The sequence below is a fragment of the Battus philenor genome, unplaced genomic scaffold (assembly GCF_028537555.1).
Source record: "Battus philenor isolate CCGP_79_NKW_IND1 unplaced genomic scaffold, ilBatPhil1.0.hap1 SCAF_11, whole genome shotgun sequence".
Taxonomy (NCBI): Eukaryota; Metazoa; Arthropoda; class Insecta; order Lepidoptera; family Papilionidae; genus Battus; species Battus philenor.
In genome coordinates this window covers 8,626,509-8,653,436 of record NW_027181673.1, presented here as the reverse complement: position 1 = coordinate 8,653,436, position 26,928 = coordinate 8,626,509, and the positions used below count along the sequence as shown (strand labels likewise).

Sequence of the window (26,928 nt, the reverse complement as noted above, 5' to 3'; positions counted from 1 at the left end):
TTTTATGAACTATATCAACAGCGTTAAAATAAAGTTTATTCATTACTCGTATGATTTAAAATGATAAAACTATAGTTTCATACCTGTAAGTCTATCGCATTTATTGATCTCACTTCAAAATTTTGCGAAATGAACTAAATTTGTATTATTTTTCCAGATATTACCCATCTACTTTTCATAGCAATTATTTATAATTTCATTGGGTATTTATTCAACATTAAAAAATCATTAAAATTACTATTTATTATATTTAATAAAATAAAGTTATAAATTAGTCAACTTATTTTATCTGTGTTGATGTGTGATGTTATGAAGTAAAGTAAAAAAAGCAGAGGTGCAGGACTGTATAATGAAAAGTAAAGTGGACTAAACTGTAACATTTATCGTGATAAAATTTGTTTACAAATAGAGTGTTTTACAGTGAAATGTGTATAAATTTAATATCATTTCAATGTGTATGGAAATGAATTTACAGACACTGTTCCAGGACTTCAATCCTAGGTATTATATCATACGAAAAATCTAGACCAGTTATATTTTTTTAAATAACACTAACAATTATTTGTTATTTTCAGCAAATTCGTAGTCCACACATGTTTACTCGTGTTTACTGTGTTAATAGCATTAAAATTGGATAACTATATAAACTGGTCTTTCTGGGCAGTGTTTACGCCAATATGGATATGGAAATTTTTAGTTATTCTAGGTGCTACTATTGGTACCTATGTATGGTGGCAATATCCACACTTCAGGTTTGTAATTCAATTTATCATTTTGAATTATTAAGTAGACAAGGCACTTATTTTTGTGTAAAGTTAATAAAAATAACATTAAATATTTTGTTATTTGCCACAATTTTGTTAGCATATGTAATAAAATTTTTGTCTTACATCAAAATCCAGATCTTATGAAACTCTTTATTTATATTCATTTCAAAGTATGAAATTAAGTATTTTTTAACTGATCTATGTTTATCTATATTTACAGATTAGAAGGTGAAGCATACATTCACTATAAAGCTATGTTAATAAGTCTTGCAATTCATTTAATTTTGCTCATGTTTGAATTGCTTGTATGTGACCAATTAACTACAGGCCGGCATCTATGGATACTAGTATTCATACCTTTAATCTTCATAAGTATTGTTTCCATTGCTATCTGTATATGGTCAGTTAAACATGATCGAAGTTATGAGGTATGTGTTAAATTTTATATTATCAAAGCTTACAGTAAAAATAAATACAAAAATAAGATTAATCCTCCTTAATTTATAAATATCTAAATTTGCTGATACAAAACTTATTATAAGGTATTATTTTACTTAATATAATGATTATTTTCTCACCAACCATCTACTTTTTAATACTATTTTACTGAGACAGAAACTAAGTCTGGTACATGTTTGATTATAAATATTTATTAATTTTTGATTAAAGGACATTATATCAAATTAGTATAAATGCAAAATTTAAAAAAAAGGTCTATAAACAAATATACAAATTCTGCTTCTTCACCGTCCTAACTTCTCTGTCACTGTTCCAAATTGTATATTTCCAGGATAAAAACAGATATTTATGTAGAATTCTATCTAGCATATTGTGAGTAATAATTACTTCCCTATAATAAATATTTTCTGCACCTAAACAAATCATTATTGACATTTCTCATACATTCACCACAATTTCCAGTAGGAAGCAGTTTGCATTCATCTTCTGTTTACCCAAAAAATAAATTGTAGAAATTGTAGGAATCTTAAACTAGTCTGAACTTACAACTAAAATTAATGTCTTTAAATTGTTTTTAGCTCGAATTATTTTGTGCTGTCAATATTCTGCAATTTATATTCATGGCACTAAAGCTGGACAATTTTATCCATTGGTCATGGGAAGTGGTGTTTGTACCGTTGTGGATACTAATGTGCCTCAGCCTAGTAGGTGAGTGTATGTATGCTTTCTATCTATTTTTCATCATTATTCATACATCCAAACTTGTATTTAAAATCAAATTATTTTATTTAAAGAACACCAATTGCTAAATATTAAACTCTCGAATTGATTTCCAAAAGGAATAATATTGTAACCATATATGTAAATCCACTTATGGAGATATTTAGAAGAACGCAAAAGAATGGGTGGAGTAATGTAATAATTTTAGGAATTTTATTAAATTCTTGATAAACCTAATAATTTCTTCAAGATACACACACTAGACAAGATAAATAAATATATTTTATTGTAGATTAGAGTCTTCTCATGGATCTTTGCAATAATTTCAGCATGCGGTAATTTCTGTAAGCACTTTATTGATCCAGTATTTTCTAATGGTGCCTGATTTTCTCAATCAATTAATGCCTTTCTTTGTTAGAAACCTCTTGCCACTAGGTGTGAGATCCAGCTTTATTCAGACATAGACATCCAATGGATAAAATGATGATGATAGTATAGTGTTATCGAATTTCTCCTCAATGTTAATATATTTATGATATTGTTATTTGTAAATATCTGACAATACCATATTGAGCAGTAGGCCTGGCGGTAAAGAAGTAAAGAACTGAGACTTGCGATCGTAGTTCGCGAGTTCGAATCCCTGGATACAATCTTGTATATAATTCACACTTTGTGCATTAATTATATACAATTTTCACTATTCACAAACAAGTTAGCAGAGGATGGGCAGCATCGTCCCCTGCATACCATAATAGCACATATTGCAATCACCAACCCGCCTGTCAAGCGTGGCGATTATGGTATATCCCCCAATAGATATCTTGGGGTCAAGCCCTGCAGATAGTGTCTATGGGCAGAAACAATGACAAAGACCCTAAGTATTAACACCGTTTTGGTGCAAAGTAAATGAAATTATTATTGGACTACATTTTGTATTTTCACTTTGTTTGGTAAATAATTCAATGTACTTTGTGTTAATTCACTGATATTCATGTGATGAATATGTATCACATATTAATATTAATGTCATAATTAAAAATGAAAAGTAATATAAGTTTATGTAAGATTGTACTTGAAATTTTTTACCGTTGTTTTAGGGGTATTATACAGTATAATATTTGCTGGAATATTATTACGAACCCCAGAGGTGAATTTGCAGCAGCGACGTACAAGCTTCAACACTGCGCTAGCTTATACATTTACTGTTATACCAATATTAGTGTTTCAGGTAATAACTTTAAATTATTTATAAAATTACATTTTCATGTTTAGTTAACCTTGCATTGTAATGTAATTTGCATATATTAAATATTTTTGTTGAGTAAGAACCAGATTATAGCAAGTCTAAATGCGAAACGAATGAAGTTGGATCTATTACAAGAAACCATCTTCAGTTAGCACACAACAAGAAACAAATTTCGCGCTTAGAAATATGCCAGTAAAACTTTGGGTGATATTCTGGCCAAGTTTTATACCTATAATAGCTATATTTTCAAAATATGCATTTTTTTCAATGAACACTCCCTTAAATACCCTTGGGGGTGGAATTTCGTGAAATAAATTTTTAGTTGGCCTCTAATCTGCATAAGGAATAATCTTACCAAACTTCTATTCTTTAAGCCTCGTGGCTCCAGAGATATCGCGATGAGTCAGTACATAACTGAAAATCTCTATACATATAGATTGATAAGAAATGTCATAAGTTTTGAAATTTTTAACCTTATTTCTTCTTCCTTTAGTCTGTTAAGCTAATTTGACTTTCAAGAAATGTTATTTACAATTTTGTTTACCAGGTTCTACTAACAAATAAATTAGATGATGGATTGTCTTTTTCGCACATAGTGGTTGTTAGTCCACTGTTTGTAAGTTATGCTACTCTGATCCTTATGTCCTTCAGTTCAAAAGGAGGTAACAGATGTAAGTTCATTATTCTTAATTTTTTAATCTAACCATTAGTTAAAGGTATTTTAAACCAGTTATCTCAATATAACTTCTGTACACAATTTTTGAAGTATGTATTTTTTTATTATTATTTAGTATGTGTTAGTGTTTTCGCACTTTTGTGTCCATATGATAAGGATGCAAATGGATGAGTGTGAAGGATAATTACACTTGTTTGTGTAAGTGAGACAGAAAACTATCGCTTCTGCACAGGTAGAAACTCGAGAAGGGAGGCGGGAGAAGAGGCATACAGTAACTCAGGGTAGCCATTTCAACAATAAAATTACAAAATTATTTTGCTTAAAAATGATTTTAAGTTTCCAATATCTGTGTATTAACTGAATGACCTTTTTTAGGGTGGTTTGGCATAAGGAAAGATTTTTGTCAGTTCCTTTTGTCAGTTTTTCCTCTTTTGCAAGAGTATGCAAACATAGCATACAATAACAACGTTAGTAGAGGATCAACTGGAGTACCCAACGATCCCGAGGAGCCTTATAGAGATGAGGACCCTCACAAAAAGGTGAAAGATAAGAAGTCTCAAAAAAATCAAAAGAAAAATGAAATAATGAAGCCGGTAGTGCCTGTAACATGTATAGATATGCCAGATTGACATACAATGCATACGCCGCAAAATTGTGTGTTCACTTGTTATAGATACCTTTTGTAAATAGCTTCTAAGTGTAATGAAGCAATATGAATTGTTAAGTTTGACATTAGCACTTAGCTGCGACATTTCTCCTGCGGTTGAAATGGAGAGATGTTATTAGACATTAATAGAGAGTAAATATTTTTTATCGTTTTCAGCAAATCAATTTTATTTGTTGTTTTTACCAATGTCTTTGTGGTAATGTTTTTATTACATAATTATATTTTTCAACATTGTTGTATGTCGATGTTCTTGTAATTTTGCTGTTAGTATATTTTCAAACGGTTATGCTAATTTCAGATTAGAATAGGACGACACTATGCGAAGAAATTTTTTTAACGGACATCTTTATGTAAACTGAGATTATGGAAAGAAATCACAAAAATGTTCGTTGATTAGTACATTCGATTGTGGATATTAAGGCAAAAAGCCTTTCTAAAGTGATAACTATTGCTCTTTAAAAATATCTCAATGATAGCTTTAAAATGTATATCTATACATCTGTTTCACTTTCATTAGTGATTTTATACGGTTTAATCTCGTACGTGGCCTTGTATATATCTCTTTTAAGTTATTTATGACATATCCGACACAATACATCTTTTGTATCGTGGCTGCGAAAAAGTGAACAACGTAAGTAATAAGTGTTTACTTTGATTGGTGTTTTTGACGTCCCGTCAAAAACGAAATACGTTTTAAAGACATTCGAAATATTTAACAAGACACTAACATTTTGGTAACCTTATTTATTTATATTCTTTTTATATTAAACTGAAATTAATTCGGTTTCGTTTGGTCCGAATTTACTACATTTGTCTTGTCAACTATAAAAAATGTTTTCTTACTCTTTTTTTAGTTACATTCATTACTAACCCTTATAACTTGCTTTATGCAATTTTTCCCATAAATTGACGTCAAGCCGAATCATGTAGGCGAAAACAAATGAATATTATGGCATTATGTGATACTTTGTTTTACTATGATTATGAACCTAGTTTACTTATTTTATTTACTACTTTTCCATTTTATTTACGTGACCTTGAATAACCCTTATCAAAACAACCGACAAACATTCATACTGCAGTGGCCCGATTTTAAAAGAAAATAGTAAAATTATTAAATACATTAAAATTTTTGTGACGTGAAATAGACATTAATATATTTTAAAATAAAATTAACTGGTTATCTGCTCTGTCACCCGATTTGATTTATGGGACAGATATTTAGAAGTGCAGTTATACAAATTATAATGTTTCTCTGTAGAAGAGTAATTAATGCTAAAGAAAATGTTTTCATATTTAACTGATTAGTTGCGAATTTTTTAATATTTTAAATTTCTGCTCGAGAAGCCGTCTCCATAATTTTCTAACTCAAAAATTGCCAGACAAATATGATTCCGTTTTTGCGATGCTTTATGTATAAATATTTCAACTAACCTAGTTATTTATACCTTCGGTGCTTATTGTCTTCGTCCCTTATTTGTGTAATTACTTTACAATTTAACGTAACATTTTAAAATTTAATAAATATTTTTATTATTTATATTTAAATATCCTTGAAAATACGTTAAACGCTAATAACTTTTCGACTTTTATTAATTTAACCACTTTGTCCCGTGTGTCGTGACAACTTGCAATAACTAAGCGTCTTGTAAAAAACTTTTAATATTATGGATTTAAGTCGACAAGTCTGGCATTCCTCACGATGATTAGTCAAATGTGTTGAATTTCTCAGTCTTTTATTTGTATTTTTGTTTTTAAAATTGCGCTATTTATGTAGTATTTAGAGGAACAAGCATATTCCAATATTGGGAATATTACAAAACTAAGGTGGCGTTAATTAGAAAATTTTGACTTCACTTATTCGAATTAGCAATATCGAGAGGTGTAATCGAGTGCTTTTGTTCAATATTCGCCGAATAGTGTTCAATATAACATTCTAATACCCTTTTTATAAGCAAGTGAATAGTACAGGTGACTGCCGTTTCAAAAATTGTATATAAATTTAATGATGGGTTTATGCACATGCAGCAACTTATTTAAAAAGTCCGTAGGTTATTATTTTTCCAAATTATCCTAATATTCGGCATTATGCGAATCAATATCAGTTTCCGGGTAAATATTTTTTCTAAAGTCGCGGTATAAAATTAGGTGTTTTTTTCCTGAACGCCACTTTTTTGCCACTATATTTAACAGCCTTACGTCATTTTGACTAATTCTAGAGTATGGGAACTGTTGTACCACGCATTAGGAAAGCGCAGCGAGTTTGGGGCTAAGGAAAAAGAACATGAGTGTTGACAGCGGACTGAGGAAAGGCAGCTGCCGGTACTCTCCCCGTCGCGTGCATGCTTAAGACGCGGTATAGCGGTTCCGGTAGCACTATGATGAAAGATGTTGTACATTTTCGGATTTAAATTTATTCGGTGCATATAGAATAAAAGAAGCGTGGAACATCTTAGATTTAAAGTAAAATTTGTTTAGTTATTGTCATCCAAGAAGACGATCCTTTATTTTTTGTCACGAACTTAACTCAAACTTGTGATTCTGAATCTCATGTCATACGAGATTAATTCACTACAGAATATAGAGCTATAAGGGTGGGGGCACACTTTGTTAAGATAGTCTTCGTGGATGGCTCTATCTATACAAGTGCTAATTAGTGACAGCAATGTGAAATACTATTGAAATAAAATTGAAAAACACATGTAATGACATCACATTATCAATTTAAACCAAAAAAAAAAGTTTGTAACTGTTTTAAAGTGTCTCAAAGGCAAAAATATAAATGAATCATCAACCGCAACAAAAAGTTATTAATTTTTTATCACTTTACCGTGTAAAATTAATTGTTCGAAATTAAATGAAATATTAGGCAAAGTTATTTTTAACTGATAGCCTTAATAAATTTTAAGGACATAATCAAATACTAATAGGTATAAATTGTTTACTGTGATATTTTCTTCCTAAATGTCGCTTTGCAATATCGATTGAACAAGTAGTGAAATATTTTGTTAATTTACTATGGATAATTTATTCCGTTTGTTTCGCGAAATAAATTATGTAAATTAAAAAAAAATTGTTTTAATTTATACCTCTTCGTCCAGGCGGGTAAGTATATTTAAATGTAACAATTAAATTAAAGTAATAATACATTTATATTAAACGACAAAAGTTGTTGATTTTATCTTTGGAACGGATCGAATCCGCGATTCACCTGGAACTTGGTTTACAAGAGAAATCCTTCAGTGGTCTTAGGACCATGGTACGACTAGAAAAAATAAAATTACTTCGCAGTCTGGCAAGAACTTACAAGGACGAACAGTTCATACGAGATACCGCCTCGTACCTGACAGGCAATCAATAATAGAAGCATTGTTGAAGTTTTTTACAGCATTAACTCTAAAGAAGAGGCAATTCTTGGAATTTTTGTACGAAATCGAATCAATATGAACATGTATTTCCGCCTATATACTGACTCATCTAGATATCTCTGGAACAATGAGGCATAGAGACTTAAAAGTTGCTAGATATTACTGTTCCGTTGAATAGAGGTCAGGTAAAAATGAATTGTAACAAATTCCACCCGCAAAAGGTGTTTAAGTGGTGTTCAATAAGATAACTATATATATTCAAGCTATAGTTATTATATGTATTATACTTCGCCCGATTACATTTATGCTAAATAATTAGACACGTACATAACAAAATTTAATATTAATCACTATAGTTAAAGTTCCTTTGGGGCTGTTGAACGTTCTTAAAGAAGTATATAAAAATACAAGTTAATGATTAATATAAATACTACATTACCATACTATAGTATTTGCGTTAAGTGCACTGCCAATCGTCAGAAAGTGAATGCCAATAAGTAAAACGGTAACCCTCCTTGACGAAAAAAATTCTATCAAAAAGTAATTTGAAATGTATCCGCCCACCTAATGCTTACTCAAAAGTTCATTAATAATGCCACCTTGGAGATAATAACAAATATTTGACGTTCTAGTCCAAAAACATCGATAAATTAACCACGGCTTCTTGGATTCCAAGGCTTTTGTTGCGCAATTTCCACGATTCACCTCGACATAGCCTTAACCCAATTTCTAGTGTTATCTCTTATAGCAACAAATACATTTTAATAATACTACTTCAAAAAAACTTCATAATGTTTATATTAGCTCCCGTAGCTCTAAAAATGTGACACTATTATTGACACTCATTTACACTATATACAGGTGATTGGTTATAGGTTTATTTACGGACCCTTCCGCTCCGTGAACTCAGTTCAGACGAAGCTGTAGAAGTCTTCAGGCTATCAACACCTACATTAACAGAGAATAAGTTACATGTTTAAAAGCTTTTACGCCTATTTTTAATCATCATGTACACTGGTTCTCTCTGAAACTGTATTAGAATGAAACAAGCCAATAACTTAAGCTAGTACAAACTCTACATCAAAATATGTTCCCGATAGTAAATAATAATTAATTTTAATATATAGTAATCCAAAATTTGTAAACGATTTCTCTGACTTTGTTAACGTTACCTTTATTATTATTATTTCTAAAACCAATGACCTTAGAATATGATTAACTACACATCAATTGACACAAAATAAGCTATACATTCACTCTTTCAAAGCTTTTACATCTATAACCAAATAATTCTGTGTAGTTCCTCGCTGTGAGACACGTTTGATTTCGGAGAAAATAACGACAACGAAATGACGATGACGACAGTGAATCAGCCAATATACACAAATACTCGGAGCGTTTCTAGACAGACCTATGCATGAACTTACAAATTACATATCAGTAGAAGATAGCCTTATGCACTGCATTCTTAAAGATAATCGGTAAAAATAAAGTCGACTAGTTGATGATGCATTATAAAGATGCCACAAACTTTATTAATATGATAATAGAGTTAAGAAGTTGTACATCAAATATGCATGTCGATTCGTAATAATCAATAATACTTTTTAATGCCAAGATGACCTTAGATTCTAGTCGACTTTTTTATGCAACGTTCACGAGACTTCACTCTTTTCATTTTCTGTTTGTTCATTTATAAACTTAAAACGGTTAATAAAAGATTTATTAAACCCCGCCTTCAAATTCAATTCACATTTAAATTCACAGTTTGCGCACGTTATTAGGGTAATTACAATTCTAAAGTATTATACTAATTCTGATGATCATTTTAACACTATAAGTAGAAAGCTTTCACCAGCACAGAATGCTAATCTGCTGAGTAGAGGCTGTCAAAATTTTAACGGTTGCTCTTTTTAAAATGTAATTTAAAAAACTTTTTGATTTGTACATTTTAATATCAACGATGCAAATGATGCAACAATGCAACGATTTTAATTGATTAATATTAAGCTTTTACATATAAAAGTTTTTTATTATCTTTGTGAGCGCACTCGTGGTTAAATTAGAGGGCAATAAAAAGTTTAAAGATTGCGATTTGCAACAAGAGCTTAGACTCGAACTTCTTATAGCTCCGTGAACTGGCACCGTCGTCTCCACACATCGATTTTACCCATACGACACTATGCAGTGTTCAGTCACCATCATGCTTCCTAACAGTTAGCAATAGTTAATATTGTTATTAGTTTATCAACGGTAGCTAAATATTTATTTTTAATATGATTTCTACAAAAATAAATAGTAATAAATGGTTGGGAGAGGAAACTGGCGAAGAAGAAGAGCTATTTAGTCATTCTCGAGAGATGGAAATAGTATGTTTTGCTATTACAAAAGTAATATCAGATTGTGATAACAAATGGAGAAGCTCCGGAGGTGATAATACACCACATTCTTTTGCTAATAAGAACTATATAATGGAATTAGTGAATTTACAGGTAAATTTCAGTTTAAAAATAAATTCGTTCATGTTATTCCACCCGACTTGTAGTGGAATAATCACAACATAAATAACATCGAATTTTACAATTTTTAGGTACTAGAACAAATCATTGAGTATTTAACAAAAGTGGTAAAGTCTTTTTACAAATTAAAACCAAAACTGGCAAGATTAAAAAAGGATAATGACTTGATACTAAGCAAGCATGATCATATTTTTGATAAACTGTGTAGCTGTAGATTTACCATGTTACAGTCGATTTATAGTCTTATTGGAACAATATTGAACACTTGCCTTCATAGAGAGGATTCAAGGAAATTGCTTGAGTCGTGTTTGCGGTATGTATTTAATTTTCATTCCGAATTTCCGAATTTACTGCCTCATGCCGACATGGTAAATGCGCTTAACACCTTCACAGTTGAAGAAAAAACCAGACCCAGAGAAGAATATGCTTTTAATTACTTCAACTTCCGTCCCTTTGTACTCTTTACGATTTTATTATATTTATCTATGTTGTATAAAGAAGTATCTTAGTAATTGATTTGTTAACTGACACATTTCAGATTGGTAGAAATTTTTAACAATTTAATTGGTTTAAGTTACAAGAAGTTTACGTCTAAATTCAACTCCTGCAGTAATTCTTATCCTTACGCTATTATCGCTACGAAGCCGATAACATTAACTAAAATTGTTCAGGTGGGTTCTCAATAAATTTCTTTTATATTTTGTTGTTACTTTTCTAATGATTCCACCATTAAAGATATCCCAGGGATTTTTATATTGAATAATTATATATTTTCTCAATATGACTATTTTAAGACTTTAAATTTTGATGTCCTGAGTATAACTAAAGATTGCAGTATAGACCGCTGTGTTCACATATTACTTTACTTAGATTTGTTTTAACCCCTGAGAATTTTATGGAGAATTCATGGAGTCATCTCAAATCGTTTCATAATAATAGCAATCACGGGGTCTACCTGACGATATACCATAAGAAATTGCGCTGACCTAATAATAGGTGCCGCGAATGCGAAACTTTATTTAATTTTTATGAAAAAAAACTATAGTGCTGCAATTAATTCTTCGTAAATATATACCATAGAAGGACATTTTTTTCACTCATTCTCATAAAAACACTTAATCGCCTTTTACTCCATTAGGATGTGAAAAGTTTTCATCTAATTATATAATTATTTATACTATCAAATACTCATATATTATTTGACTGTACGCTGTCTTCTGTTTTTTTTTTTGTTGTCTTCTTTGTAATGTCCCCCGTTATTGGGACCCTCTCGTACCCCCTATCTTTTTACTTTTGTTTTCATTTATTTAATTTTTCACATCTTTTTTTTATTTTCGCTCTCTTCATTTATGCATCCTATGATCTTTGCTGTCTTCTGTTACTCTCTATTCTCTTTATTTGGTCTTCTTTTAACACGTTAAATGAGTTTCCTAGAGATTGAAAAAGAAAACTTACTACTAGCTTATTGGCTATGCACCTTTTGTACATTTGTGTACAGAATAAAGATTAAAGTATAATTGTAGTTTATTATTTTCATAATGGTGCTTAATTTTAAAAAATTCTTACTTCTTTTATCTTATGACATTATATTCTATTTATTTCTCCCACAGTTTTTGTCAAAGAGTCGTACGGAGACAAATTGTCATCGATTAATAAATTGTCTCGTAAAGATGTACCAACCAGCAGTTAATCCGGATGTTGAATCAAGTTCTAGCACTGCTGATAGTTTAGAAATATATCAGTAAGTTTCATTTAATTTAATATACTCGCATTTACATGAAGCGGCAAAATTAAATAACTTGAGAAGCGGTGATTGATAAATTTTCATCATTTTAGAAAACTTGAAAGTTCATGAAAGTAAGAGCGTCACTCGTGATCAAATTATAAAATCTTCTTACTATGTGCAACTGTTATTTATTTCATGTTTTGTTGTACAGTTTTACATGTTCTACATTGTTGCATGACCATCTGTCATATCTTCTCTTTTCGGGCTGCCACACCCGGTTCCTAACTTAACTAACTGTAGCCGCTATAAATAAATATTAAATAATATTTACTTGAGTATGTGACTATTCACCACAAAAGATTCGATGTAATGAACAGGTTATTATCTAAAAGAAATAAATGTTTTCTCTAGTACTCTTACAAAACACATAACGCCGCCAACATCATCCGCTTCCCAACAACTGGGCACTGTTCAGAATCGAGAAGTTTTCGTCGAAAACATGAAAACAAAAATGAAACAAGCACAGAGTTTCATAGAGAATAAAAATGGACATAGAAAATTTATTGAAGTTATAAACCATTCCGATGGAGATGTTCCATACACCTCTCTGTTAAGTAATGACGGTGTTTTAGATACTATTTCTAAAAATGAAGGTAAATAATGCTTCATAAATTAAAAGTTGATGCATATATAGATTCGCGCTATAGTGGTTTCCAACATCGGTCATATACATATTTATAGGTGTGAAAGCTTAAAAGCGATGAATAAATATACCTCATTTGTCAGCAGAAAGCTTTAAAAAAAATTATTTCCAATTAAACTATTAAGTAATCAATCTAAAATACAATATAAATTGTTTTTTTTTTCTTTTGGAATACGACAAATTAATGACTAATGGCATTACAAAGTTTGCAGGAACATATAGCGAACAATAATTAATTTAAATATGGATTTTAATCCGTATTCTAAATGTTTTTTCTTACTTTTGTATAGGTGATTTTTCACCTTTAAATTATACACCTATGAACAAGTATTCCAAATATTTAAAAGTTGAAACGAAACGTGACAGTAAATTTCGGTTAATTAAAAAAGTTTCAGATGTTACTTTATTAGAAAATAATGTTTCAATTGAACAAATATTTTCAGATAATGTAAACAGTATATTACAAAGCGAAGAGTTTTATATCGAGATTTTGCTAGATACCGTCGCCAATATCGCTCCTTCGTTGCTTGGACCAAACGGTGTAAAAAAACTCAAAACAGGTTTAAAAAATAACTTAATAATGAAATTGCAATAATTGTTTTGCGCTTAATGAATTATCATAACCATTTTTTATAGGACGCATACAAGTAAGTAAAAAAGCAGCTCATAAAGTGACGGAATATTATCAAAATATTCTCTGGGGCGACGTCGGGAGCTGCATGGAACACATAGTCCTCTGGTGGTCCACATTTCCACTCGGTGCGAGGTATCAATAATCACTTATTTTACATATGTTAAAGGAATCTTTTCATATTATATCTATTATTTTTTTCAGATCTCCAAATACCAGCCAAAACCTTCGACAATGGCTTTTTACAACGTTCAACGATAACAGTAGGCTTTAAATTTATTTTGTTAATTATATCAAAATTTTAATAATAATCAGTATATTTGTGTATAATAATTTATAATTTCACATTTACAATTAATTATAATTACATATAATACTCGTGGAGAAAACATTAAACATTATAATGCGTATAAAGTAAAACTAGCGTAAGGGATAGGCAGTATGTATAGCTATTACGAGAAAATTTGTAATTATTTTACTAAAAAGTTAAAAACTTTAAGAGATATTAAACGTTTTCATTATATCTTATTGTCTATATCACTTATATCGCATTGGTTTGATTAGGGTTACATCTTTAATATATTCATTATCATTATTTTTTAAATGAAACTAAGATAACAACTAAGATAACATACTACGTGAAACTTCTACGTATTTTCTTTAATGAAATGAAAGTTTGATACTACAATGTAACGAATCATACTAGAAATTTATGTTTTACACATACTTAAATATAATTTCAGATACTCCAGAGTTAATATTATCAGCTTTAAGGATATTGGCCGATGCTCTGGGGTGTCATGTTACTACGACGTCTTGGGACAAACATTTCGGGTAATAAATGCATAAACATTATTTTTGATTATGAATTGTTACAATTAATAACTTGCTTAATAGATGGCATTTAAGTTTTTATTATATGTTTAAAAAACAGAAAAACAAACGCTACTCATCTTTACTACTAATTCTATTTTTCGTTCATTACTTGAATGTGTGTTCGTAGAATGAAGTAAAATAATTATTTGATGGGCTAGGTACATCGTGTGCTGTAAAAACAAAGGGTGGTCACAACTGCCTAGAAAATGTAGAGGTTCTATCGGGAAAAAAGAGATGGCCATTTATTTCAAGGTCTTAAAAATTTACTTCTTATTCTGTTTTAGAAAAACACTACGTACTAATCTAAAGCCAACATCGTTGAAAATATACCCAGATTTATCAATATTTATTACGGAGGTAAGTTTAGCATAATCTTATTATAATATCTCACATTATTATTCATAGTTTTATAAGGATTTGTATTATGGGTTAGTGTTTTGGTGGTTTGTTTGAACGGTTAAAAAGTTGCTGTTAAAATAAAAAATTAATTTTTAAAAATCATTTTTTAAACAATCTTTAAAGTCGTTTTATTATATTATATCCTATCTACGTCATTTTGATTTACGAGTATGTATCTGGTATGCATAAATCCGTCGATTGTAGGTTCCGCCATCGGCGTAGCAATCTCCCCGGGGACATTTAAAGATTGCATCGTGCAGAAATCGAGATATGTTTTTGAATTTCCGCACGACGCCGCGACCATGACCCACATGTTCCATCACCTCTTCCCGTTTGTAGCTACATCAAAGCCGGAAATGTACTCGTAATAGAAGAGTACGAACATAACAATTCTCATTACAGAGCACGGAATCTGGTGCAAGCTTCGCGTTAATGCTTCAGGAATTAGTAACTCTCAACAACCAGTGTGAAGTAACTTGGGATTATATTTTAGGCGCGCCACTGGAAGACTTACCAATTGTTGAACAAATTCCAATTTTGCATAGACTTGGTACGTAGAAATATTTTTTTTTAATTCTGTAATCTTCTGATCTTGATTAATTTCTTTATATATAAAAGTAAAAAAATATCTGAAATGATCTCCAACGACAAAACATCTGTAATAAAATCTTTTGTTTATCCTTAAATTAAAATAATAATGTAGTGTTTTGTTTAAATAATTCATTCCTGACAAAAAACACAATCTTATAATTTCTTTAGACACATGTGTAACGTTACATTGAAATTCAAACGCAGACCACTCTATTCATACGTACAGACTGTGGTGTTTGTCGGAAACTCGTCGTTTAGCCAACTTTTGGGAGATGGACGATTTCTTTCGTATCACACATAAAGATATGCAAGTTTGCATGGAGCAATTGGCTAATTTACGCTTTGCGGACCATACTGCTTCTATTGAATCAGGTATGTCATTTTTTAACGAATATAAGTAATTTTAAGAACCTATTTTTAAGAACAATTGTAATTTATTAAAACCGAGAAGCCGGGCGACTGCTTGAAGCGCGAAAGTTCGAGGAGCGCCGACATAAAAATAAAATAGTTTTGTTTTAGTTTTTGATAAATAACATTACAATAACTTTTGTAAGTGACACGCAAACAATAGGAATAGCATTACTGAGCACTTTTACTTATTTTTAATTTGCATTAAATAAGGGTGTACTTATATAAAATGCTTGAATTTTGTTTTACCCGGGGTGCTCAAGGCCCTAGAACCGGCCCTAATTGTAGTTGAACTTAGACAATGTATTATTACTTAACTTACTTACTCTGTTACAAAAGCAGGTGATTGATGTCAATTGTAGGATGTACTGAAACACTTCATTCATTTCTACGTTATTTCAATTTGTTATTTTATTCATTGGCGTTTTGGTAATTGCAACAAAATAAATGAATAAAGTAACGATTCAACATTTCCAACTTCATGTGCATTTAGAACTTATTCGAATTATATAAACCAAAATGTTTCAGAAAAAATCGGTGTCCATGAAAAAGTATGTGCGAATATGCGGGAAAAATTGGTTTCGGAAGTTAAAGTAAATATCCAAAAACTAAAAGTGAGTATGTTAAATCAAAATAAACTTTTCTTTGCAGTTTTAACAATATTAAAATTCGACGGGGAGATTACTTAATAAGGAATGGCCTATTTTATTAGAATCAAATAACATTTATTTAGTAAAAAATCAAATTATTTCTTCAGAACATTAGAAGAAGTGTTGTTCTCTATTGTAACTGAAATAAAACAATGTTGCATTAATTAAACCGTGTCGGTGTTTCATACAGAATTCTTTAATAAGAGCTTGTATTGGTAAAATTACTTGGTTATTTCTGCACCCGCGGGAATAATATTATAAAAGGTTTTCACATTCGCTCGGTGTTTCCAATGACATGATTGTCAAAGCGATGTCCTGTTGGCGCAACGTTATTCTTCGCGATTCTTTGTGGCGGCGTTATTCAAGGCGAGTCGCACAACAAACAGGCGGATGTCCTCTTTTCGCTCGCCGATAAAAGCGTTCAGGTGTATTTGTAGGTGCCTAATCCAAGATCTATGGTTCAGAAGAAGATTTCAAGTGAAATACTGGCGTTTACAATACAAGTTCAAATCAGTTATGAAGAAATATGTTGACGAACGAAAGTATAGGCCAACAGGTTGGCAGGTTGAAGTAGAAGTGGACATGCCACATAACGTCACAGATGCCACAGATGGCTTGGCGACATAAGGTTCAGAAGTGAAAAATATAGCAACACACTCAGCGTAGGTCATCTATCTACAAGGTGAAGAGATGATCTTGTTACAGTCGTTGGTTGTCGGTTGATGATGCTGGATGGAGGCCGCTACCATTAGGTCTTTTATGAAATCTAGCTGTGCACGTTCATTACTAAATAATTGAAAGAAGAAAGCATGTAGCATGTATAATCTTTAATAAATTTAATACAATATGATTATATTAGGATGCGACTGAAGAGATAACGCTAGTGTTGTCGGCTGTGTGTGCTACCACTAGTTTGGCGCACTTGACTATGATTTTTCCGAGCAACGCTGAGTGGAGACGTATCACACAACCACCACAACCGGACAACTCCATCTATGTACAAGAATTTTTAGGTAACAACCGTAGCTAATTTCACCTGTATACATATAAGAGATTTCCTATTATATTCTGAATCAAAACGTCTCTGTAGCCACAAGGTTTGGAGACTTTAAACTTAGCAGTAATATTGCTTTTGACAAGTAGAAGCCAACAATGAAAAAAAATTACAAAATTTTACCCGCACAGTTGCCGTAGCATTCATTAAAAAATGCATAATTTCAAAGTGCAGCTCTTATAGGTTTAAAAATTAGCCAGAGTATTTATTTGGTATGTACAAAATTACTAGACTATTACACCTACAATAGTCAATGGCCACGCAAAGCGGACACCCAACAGCGGACAGTTGTTTTTTATTGAAATCAAATTAATATTATATTTTATTCGCTAAACAGTGAACTTAGCGCTTTTACTGGTAAATTAGTTACAAATGGACAAATATAGACGATTGAATTGAATGCCAAATATTATTCATAAATTCAAAAATGCGTTTACATGCGGCTACTTTTTGAAAAAGTTATCATCGCTTCGAGAAAGTTGACAAAAAATGTCATCTCATTCTCTTTGCTGCTGGGTTTTCTGATGTACTTGTTCTGGTTATTAAAGAAAACACATCTAGTCACAAAAACATACAAGACCACAATTGTTTCACAGTGTTAAATAGAAACCCGTCTAAAATACGTCTAAGAATAAATTTGAGCAAATAACATAAAAATACATGTCGGCAACGTGCAAACTACTCATGCATGTAAACGCATCTTTATCACAATATCACTAAACAGTAAAATAAATTTTACATTTTCGGCATTCATTCATTTAATTTATACATACATATATATATATATATATATATATATATATATATATATATATATATATATATATATATATATATATATATATATATATGTATGTCTGGCGGCTATACTAGTTATAAACTGTTTTATAAATTGAAATTGAATGTTTATTAGACAAAATGCTGTTGCCTGTCATAAAAGCGACGGATGACACCACCTCGCTGAACATGATTCTGAGGATCATGTGTGAGTCATGGCTGCATCACATATATGTTGCTAAAGTTAAATTCTCGTGAGTATTCCTTACATAATTTATTCTTTATATTTAATTTCACTTAAATAAACTGTATTGTACTGTACTGTATTTGTCGCTTTGTCATGGGACTTAACCATGTTTCGGAAATTATAAATTAACATGCGAAGCGGGTAAAGGTTTAGAGGTTGAGGTAAGGAGTGAGGTTGGTCCCTATTCGTTCTTCTCCAATGGCAAGGAAAATTATAGCCAAAGCTATCATTTACAATTTTGACCCAACCACAATGTCAGTATTTATCTGCAGCATTTTCGTATTTAAATTCGGACGCGCGTGAATTTTTTTACTCAAAAATATTGTAGCTATAGTAGTCAATAATACTGAGTGTTCTCATGTGAACGCCACATAGGCTTAATAATTCTTATAAACAATTTGTATAATTTTTTATTAACAGGAAAGACGCTGCTACTCAGCTGCTTGCTGATTTCAACGAAGTTCGAAACTGGCTTAACGATTGCAAGCAACTATCAAATATCTCAAGAAAAGAAATGTTACAGAACGAAGTTTTAAGGTGAATTTGATTAATATGCATCCTTATATATCTATGACATCAAACAACAGCAACTTATTAAAGATTTTTTGGTTAATAATATTAATTAGCATACTGAATTACAAGTTACCTTTTGTAAAGTGTACGTTATTTTTTCCGTGCATCATAGTGTCGTCGAAACTAGTTGTTTTGTTAGGTATATGTTAGGCAAAATAGGATACGGCAGATCATAATTTAGATTAATTATGATCTACACAATGGACATAATTTGGACAAACTTTGCGTAACTCGAATATATTGGGTGCCGTTCATAAAATACCTCACTGGAAACTTTACTAATTTTATTCTAGCTAAAGTACAAAAATTTAGATTTTTTTAATTATAACGATATATTAATACATATTAATTTTTAACTTTATTATTTTTACGTTCTTGTATCTAAGAATTATTATTCAGATGTTATCGATTTCTCGCGTTTCTCCCTGTTTAAGAAACGAACCTATGTTATGAATGGTTCTTTACAATTGTTTGTTTTTATAAAATTTACCAAAGTAGTAAAAATATTTATACTGTTTTGTGAGTTTTTTATATAACCGAAAGCATGCATTAATGTTAAAGGAGATGTGAGGGCGTCGGTAGACTTTTATTACACGCGCCCGGCGACCTGATATCTATGCAAGAATCCACAATGCAATCAGCAAAAAGCGTTCGCAAAGATGGTGAGTGACAGTTTTGTTATCTTAGAAGTTCTCATTGTCAAAAGCCTTACTAAGAATACAACAAATCATCATATCAGAATCAGAATGTTTACCACAAGATTTTCTGTTTACTTAATAATACATTTCTCTTAATGTATCTCATTTATCATAATCGTTTCAAACGTAAGAAGTCCACTGCTAGACATAGGCTTTTCCCATCGATCTCTAAGAACACCAACCTGCATCCAGTGTCTATCGACGAACTTAACAAGGTTGTCTGTCGACCTTGTGAGTGAACATCGTATGCTGCGCTTGCCTGTCCGTGGTCTTCAGAAACAGACCTCAAGAGCAATTTGTTCTATGCGCCATGTGCCTATTCAACTTGCCAATAACTGGGTTAAGAACTGCTTGCGACCATTACTATGTCCTCAGACTACCAAGTAGGGGAGCCTACCTAAGTCGCGTCTTTATGGGGATGCAGATTGACTATAGGTGCATATCGCCGCGGCCACCTAATAAAATAATAAGTTCAAAAAAGCAACTTTTCAGGAGAGACGAAAAACTAAATATTGGTAATATCTTAAAATTGTTGGCTACATAAAGCAGCGGACATATTTATAAGAACATACTTGTATCTGATCTTAGCATGCCGAATATATTTTTTTTCTTGTTTGTACTTTACCTTGTTTACTTAGAGATAGAAAAAGATAACTTTGCTTATCTTCGCTATTTTTGGACAGAAAATTATGGAAAAAAATGACATATACATACACCTTGTATTGGAACTCGTTCATTAATATATTTTAAAACCATATACAAATGATAACGGCGATTGTCATTTTATTTAATGGGGGGCGACGACTTTATAAATTTAATATTGTCCCAAATGATCGTCTGACGTGTTACGGAAACATACTTTATTACTAAATAATTTATTTTGCATACTTAGTAATCATTGCTAACCATTAACTGCGAAAGCGTATTGGTATTTTTCCAGATACTACAATTAACTAATGATTCGGATTTTAATACATTTACGTAAAATAGATTAAGATAAAACTTCGAGGATTATAGAGATGATTAATTATAGACCTAAAAGCTTTAAATGAATGTGTAGTTCATTTGTCAACAAAAAGTTATACAGATGTTTCACCTATTTTCAATCACCATTTATTAGATGATAGCTCTCATATATGTTACATTAATTTATTGTTTCGATTGAAATGCGAAAGGAAAATCATTTTAGCAAAATAAACTCTGTACGGACGAATAGTAAATGATCCGAAATTTTAAAACGATTTTTCTGTTATCATTAAATCATTTATGTCTGAAAATTTTAAGACATGTACCATATATTAATAGACAGCAATTGAGCTTTATATTCACAACTATAAAGTTTTTACACCTATAACCAATGACCCTGTGTAATAAACGTGTACATTTACAGAAAGCGACTCGGCGGAGCAGTTGATGCCAGCAGAAATGTATGTGCCTAACCAGAAACAATGGTTGACGTTGCGGGCAACGAATTTGAATGGACCGCTCGCTTTCACACTATGTTGCTTAGTTATATATTGATGTAATAAAAATTTCTTCCAGTTGAAAAACATTTTATTTTTGTTCACATAAATTACTTCGAATATTAAGAAAGTACATCTCATGTTGCAATTGATTTATAAGATAGGACCTGAACACACTAAATCTTAGAAATTAAACTTTATTTAATATATTTCTAAAGTTAAGTTTTACAAGGAGATAAAACTAAATAATAGTTGATACATATTACAAGGCGATTAACACAACTACTGGTTGCAAAATCAAAACACGATAAAAATCATTGCATTTGTAAAGGTCCAGATAACTTCATTATATTAAAATATACATGTTTAGATAAAATCATTGTTACGTACATACTATTGGAGAATTATTTTTAGTAATAACACAGTAAATTAACAATATAACTACAAACCCATAACTTAAAATGCTAAAAGGCTGGATAAAAATATTTATAACTGTTACATAAAAACTTTACTAAAAAAATATGGTAATTAATATCTACTAAAATGATGTTTCTCTTATTCTAATGTCACAATATTTGAACAGCACACGGCATTTGATATGACACACAGAAAACTTGAGGAAGATTGGTTTAGCTCGATTTTGTAGAGCGTTGTTTTAGTATGATAATGTGCTTTGACCGATTAGTAATTGCAATAGAAAAAAACGACTTTACAATAATGAACCTAGCAGATTATCTTAATCTTTTAGACCTGCCAAATCAAATACCGCGTATTGCACAGTGATAAATCTCGTCAACTACGTCAGATTAACTAGATTTTATTTACACATTAACAAATGAACATTTAGGAGATCTTACTAGCCTACCAGAGCGTGTTACAACAACTTTGGAAAGTTAATCGTCGTCAGAATCGGATTTCCTACATTTCTCCTTGAGCTTTTCATACTCGTTGCGTTTTATAAACTCCTCTTTTGTCTTCTCCATATCGCTCAGCAGACTGCTGACTTGAACGTTCTCCAGCTTGTCCTGTTGAATGGACTCTGTATCACTGACTAGACCCGAATCGTCATCAGATTTCTCGTTATTGCTTTGTTCGTTTTCTGAAATATTTTCGTGTACGCTGCTCTCATCGGAACTTTCCGCCGGTTTATCAAGCCTATACGCTTTCGGAACTCTGTCTTCCAGACTGTTACGTTTGTGACCGCCCGCGTTGTTGTCAGACGGGGATGGCCTTCCTCTTCCGTTTTTACGCTTGTTCTTTTTCTTTCTAACGCTCTTAGCGATAACTCTCTTCTGATGATCCAGTTGTGGGAATAATTCTGTACAATAAAGAAATAACTTTATAACAATTATTATTATAAAAGTATGTTGACAATTAATTATACATACAGTTTCTTTTTTTCTTTTATTTAAATTATATTATTTTGTTTTCCTACAAATAGGCTCATATATTAGCCTAACCGATACTCAAAGAGTTAGGCAGATATATATTTATTTTTAGACAATAAAGTAATCTAGACTTACCGCACAGAGCTATAAAATGTTGTGTTATTGAAGTTGTGGAAGTAGTATGTGAATGAGAGTTTGTAGAGGCCACATTTGTATACCGCATTTATATACCAAACCATTTCAAACGCAAAGTGTGCGGGGTGATTGCTTAGTTTGTTATGAGAGCCGTGTGGGTTATATATGTAATAAGTTTAGAGCATAGTCTGGTAAGTGCGTAATGTGAGAGGTAAGTACTTAGTGTGCGTGACGAGAGTGTAGCCCACTAGGTAAATGTTAGTGCTTAGTGTGCAAGGTGACAGCTTGGTGTGCGGACATATTGCGTAACATGATTGCGTGCAATGTGTTTCTGTATTGTATGAACTTACCGTGTGCAGAATTGAGAGCAAGTTCGGCTGCATTCATCTCGGCTTCTTGTATGGAATGTCCTCTTGCTGCAGCGAGCCTGGTGCCTCGGAAGTAAACTCCGACGGTGTACACGCGCGTGTTCGTGGGCCCCAAACACTCGATAACTCTGAAAAATATTTCTCAAGTGATGTTATATGCTAGGTATTAACTTGCAGGAGCAACATTACGTTTTCGTCAGTGGCGCATTGAAAAAGAGGAATTCCACAGAAGTAAAATTGTTCATATATATAGGTATAAATACGCTACACACTTCTTCTTAGGACATCGTGTTGCTACTCCTCTCTGCCTCAAGACTTACCGGCCATAGGAATTTCCACAGTGGTGACCCCGACGTGATTCTAAGTCATTCTACATAAAGATATCAATAATCTTCCGAGATAAAATATTTTGGTATCGGTGATATGAATTTGAGTGTCCTCGTATTCTTTTTAGCCAACAAGACGTGATAAGGTAAATTATAATACTGTGGGATTTCTCTTTTCGATGTCCCGCTGACGATAACATAATGTTGCTCCTACAGACTTAACAGCATACAGCTACTATACTTATGAATGATAATTCCTTGAACGGCTTGAGACATGATAATACATTCAATTAGCCTCTCTTCAGATCGGAAGGCAGATATAAATTCCACGGTGATACGAAAAGAATGGGATTCTGACAGTGTTAGCAACCATGTCTGCAGCTTTGCTTACACGACTCGACGAACTTTATTTTGTTATCAGTTAGTCGTCAGCTGCGTCTCGGTCATAATTCAGTCTCCAGTCGGATTTAATGCTCTCTTGATTCTTACTAAGTAAACATTGATTATCGCGACTCTATTCTTATACGTATTTAAATATAAACCGTTTATTCCTGTCTCACGTAATATTCTGATAAAAATCAAAATATAACCGTGTACAGTAAAAGTTACCGTGGTAGTGGAATATTGTGTAAAACTTTATATTAATATAGTGTTCCGGCGTTACTGCAATTATTTGTGCTGCTCTTTGTCGCATTGTAAATAGCAAAATTATCGTAATTATGTCACGGTATGCTGAAGATGGGGTATAAACCGTGATTCTGATCGCATTGATCTTGTTCTGAATAATACGCTGCGACTACCTTAACCAGAATTTCTCTTTGCAATACTTATAACACACACATCTTATAATGTATACGTGAGTCTCCCAATTACTGTATAAAAGGAATCATAGTTATTATTAGTTCTACCTAAATATTCCTGTTTCTCGTCTGATTTTACAAATTAAAATGTAATATCTAAAAATATCGAACTCCCTCCGAGCCCGACACGAAATTCGTACAGAAAAAGTACGCAAATCAGCATGAAGGCTGAAGAAGATCTTAGAATTTTAATAAAACTCGCCAATCCATATGATTGTAACAGAGAAATATTAGGCTTTTTATAAATAATTGTTATAATTCGTACCACACACCATGTGAAAAACTAAACTTAACCTTATTTAACAGTGAACCCCACATTGTTGCCAATTTCTAACACATTTTTATATAAATTAATCACTGCTAATGTTTATAAGAGTTAACACAAAAAAAATCTATTCTTTAACACTATATTTATTATCTAAAGTTATCGCTGGACAAACAAACAGACAGGCATATTTATTATTCGAAAGTAGAGGTTAGCAATTGTCAAATATGCATTTGCGGATTAAATATGTACTTAACTACAGAGCAAAACGGACGTATTCAGAGTTCCCTTCTTGAGATCAATAGAAGGATTTTCTTAAATCACAATTCGGTGAAAATAAACACTACTTAAGTTTACTCTCTTACTTCTCTTAAAATTATTAACTGTAATTTTAAATCACTCACAGGATTTGAGAACTCACACGTTTATAGTGGACCTGAACTTAACTGTCAACTATAATTGAGTATCATCATCACCATCGGCCGATAAACGACTGCAAGTCAGACCTTACGCAAAGGTCGCCACGAGAGCTGGAGAGAGAGAGCGACTTTCAACGACATTCACCAAATCATCGGTCCATCTAAAGAGTGGCCTAGTCAAGCCGCGTCTACTGACTCGTGATAACCAACCCAGAACCTTCTAGCTTCAACGACCATCGAGTATAAACATTTAACCAAACTATTAACATAAACGACTAAACAAAAAAAAAAACAAAAAACACAAATACACAAAACAAAAAATAACGTACAAACTTAATGCATACAATCACGTAATTCCAGATATGAACAGAGGGCACTCACTAACAATTCTCAGAAACCAACGACACTATGCAGATATTGCAAAATTACAGGCACTACTGAGAAATTCCATAAGAGGCAAAGTTCAGCGGTTCTCAAACTTAAAATCGGGCCAAATAGGTCTTTCATTTAAACTGAAACCGATGCACATCCAAACTTAAGATAAGTCCTACTTATCACGATGCTTCCCAAAATTGTTCCAAGGATATACACGGTGACTAGTTATATGTGTAATAGCTTTAAACAGGTGAATGTATAATTCATTTTTCGACACACGCTTAAGAGATTTTACACCGATTTCCAATTTCTCTGTATACAGAAATATGCTTTATAAAATACTCTAAAATATGTTATAATAATTTATATCTTTATTGGAATGCGACAGCTTAATGACTTTGAGCAGTACAAAGACTCCAGGGACAGATAGTAAACAATAATTAATTTTAATATATATTAATCTTAAATTTGAAAACTCTTTTCATTGCTTATGTTATTTATAAGTTTGAAACCATTGATTTTTTTATTTCATTAACCGAAAACAAATGAGCTACACATACATTCCTTTAATGCTTTCACATCAATAATTAATCAGCCTGTAAATGTTGTAAATGTAAATTGAAAAATAGTGTCGACGACCATTAGATGTTTCCGAAATCGATAGCTGACAAAAACTAAAACAAAATATTGTTTTTTATACACAAATTATTGATCATAACAGTCAGCTACAATGTAATCGTCAAGCCCTTTTTATTCCCACGTTAAAAGATGTTGACGGGTCGAATATTTACAGAGCTATTAATTGCATACGCAGTGTCGGGAACGGAATGCAACTTATGTCATAGTCCATTTGGCGAGCAGGGAGGACGACACGTTTCTAAAGTCGCTACCGATAACTATATATTTAACAGTTTCGTAAAAAAAAAATTAAGTTCAAAAACACACGAATTGTTAAAAGTTACGAACAAGGATTCTGCGTTGTCATTTCCGACGTGATATTGTACGAGTGAACTAGCAAGATCAATAAAGCAGTGATTGTTGCTTAGAAGAAAAACCTCAGGATGTCGCCATCTGACCAGCCATCTATCCCAGGAAAGTTGTTCAATCCTTACACATTTACATAATTACCTTCATCTTACTTGAATTAGTATAATTATTATCGGTAGTTTTTCTTAAATCTAACCTACATAACTAAAATATTTTAATTAATACCCTGATTTTTAATATTAAATATTCCTTTTGCGACTATTAAAGTAATCGACCAGTATTTTGTATTTAAACTGTGTATAGCCATGATACGTTTCATCATTTTCAACCATACCTAGATATAAAAAATATCAAAACGTATAGATTAAAAACATTGGTGTTTATTTTTTTTAACAAAAACGTGAGGACATGGACGTTTTTTTCCAAATGTGATCGCCAAAGTTGTTTTGATAAAAGTTGTTAGCTAATTACCCTCGCAATATTTGTGTCATTCTATTTTATATTATAATAATATATATACAAGTACCTTACTATTATGTTATAAACACATTTAAAATACATACTACTACAGTATCCAGACAAACCTG

At 31.7% G+C, this 26,928-nt stretch overlaps 3 protein-coding genes across 4 annotated transcripts in view; 2 read left to right on the top strand and 1 right to left on the bottom strand.

The window, feature by feature from the left end:
• The first annotated feature begins 345 nt into the window (after positions 1 to 345).
• Positions 346 to 7,519, top strand: LOC137928865 (transmembrane protein 185A). 2 transcript variants are annotated; one of them, XM_068771879.1, is made up of 7 exons: positions 346 to 501; positions 576 to 752; positions 988 to 1,195; positions 1,805 to 1,934; positions 3,044 to 3,174; positions 3,740 to 3,863; positions 4,244 to 7,519. In XM_068771879.1, exons 1-7 carry the CDS (start codon positions 452 to 454, stop codon positions 4,495 to 4,497), a joined length of 1,074 nt encoding a protein of 357 aa, XP_068627980.1. In that variant the 5' UTR covers positions 346 to 451; the 3' UTR covers positions 4,498 to 7,519. The 2 variants fall into 2 exon arrangements, with proteins under 2 accessions (XP_068627980.1, XP_068627972.1); XM_068771871.1 differs by having other exon boundaries at positions 1,805 to 1,940.
• Positions 7,520 to 10,179: 2,660 nt separating this feature from the next.
• On the top strand, positions 10,180 to 21,276 carry LOC137932129 (uncharacterized). Its single transcript, XM_068775709.1, has 18 exons — positions 10,180 to 10,395; positions 10,494 to 10,735; positions 10,961 to 11,093; positions 12,033 to 12,163; positions 12,560 to 12,801; positions 13,295 to 13,411; positions 13,488 to 13,617; positions 13,687 to 13,745; positions 14,226 to 14,316; positions 14,643 to 14,715; positions 15,160 to 15,307; positions 15,553 to 15,720; positions 16,285 to 16,370; positions 17,266 to 17,419; positions 18,374 to 18,491; positions 18,905 to 19,021; positions 19,619 to 19,719; positions 21,140 to 21,276. The coding sequence occupies exons 1-18, from the start codon at positions 10,180 to 10,182 to the stop codon at positions 21,274 to 21,276; spliced, it is 2,463 nt and encodes an 820-aa protein (XP_068631810.1).
• A 75-nt stretch (positions 21,277 to 21,351) lies between these two features.
• The window catches only part of drosha (ribonuclease 3 drosha), a 28,099-nt gene continuing 22,522 nt past the window's right edge, over positions 21,352 to 26,928 (bottom strand). Inside the window, exons 18-19 of the mRNA XM_068772135.1 lie at positions 23,092 to 23,237; positions 21,352 to 22,536 (exon numbers count right to left, since the gene is read on the bottom strand). Coding sequence (XP_068628236.1) covers positions 22,112 to 22,536; positions 23,092 to 23,237 — 571 coding nt within the window. The 3' untranslated portion in view covers positions 21,352 to 22,111. The remainder of the gene's footprint in view (positions 22,537 to 23,091; positions 23,238 to 26,928) is intronic.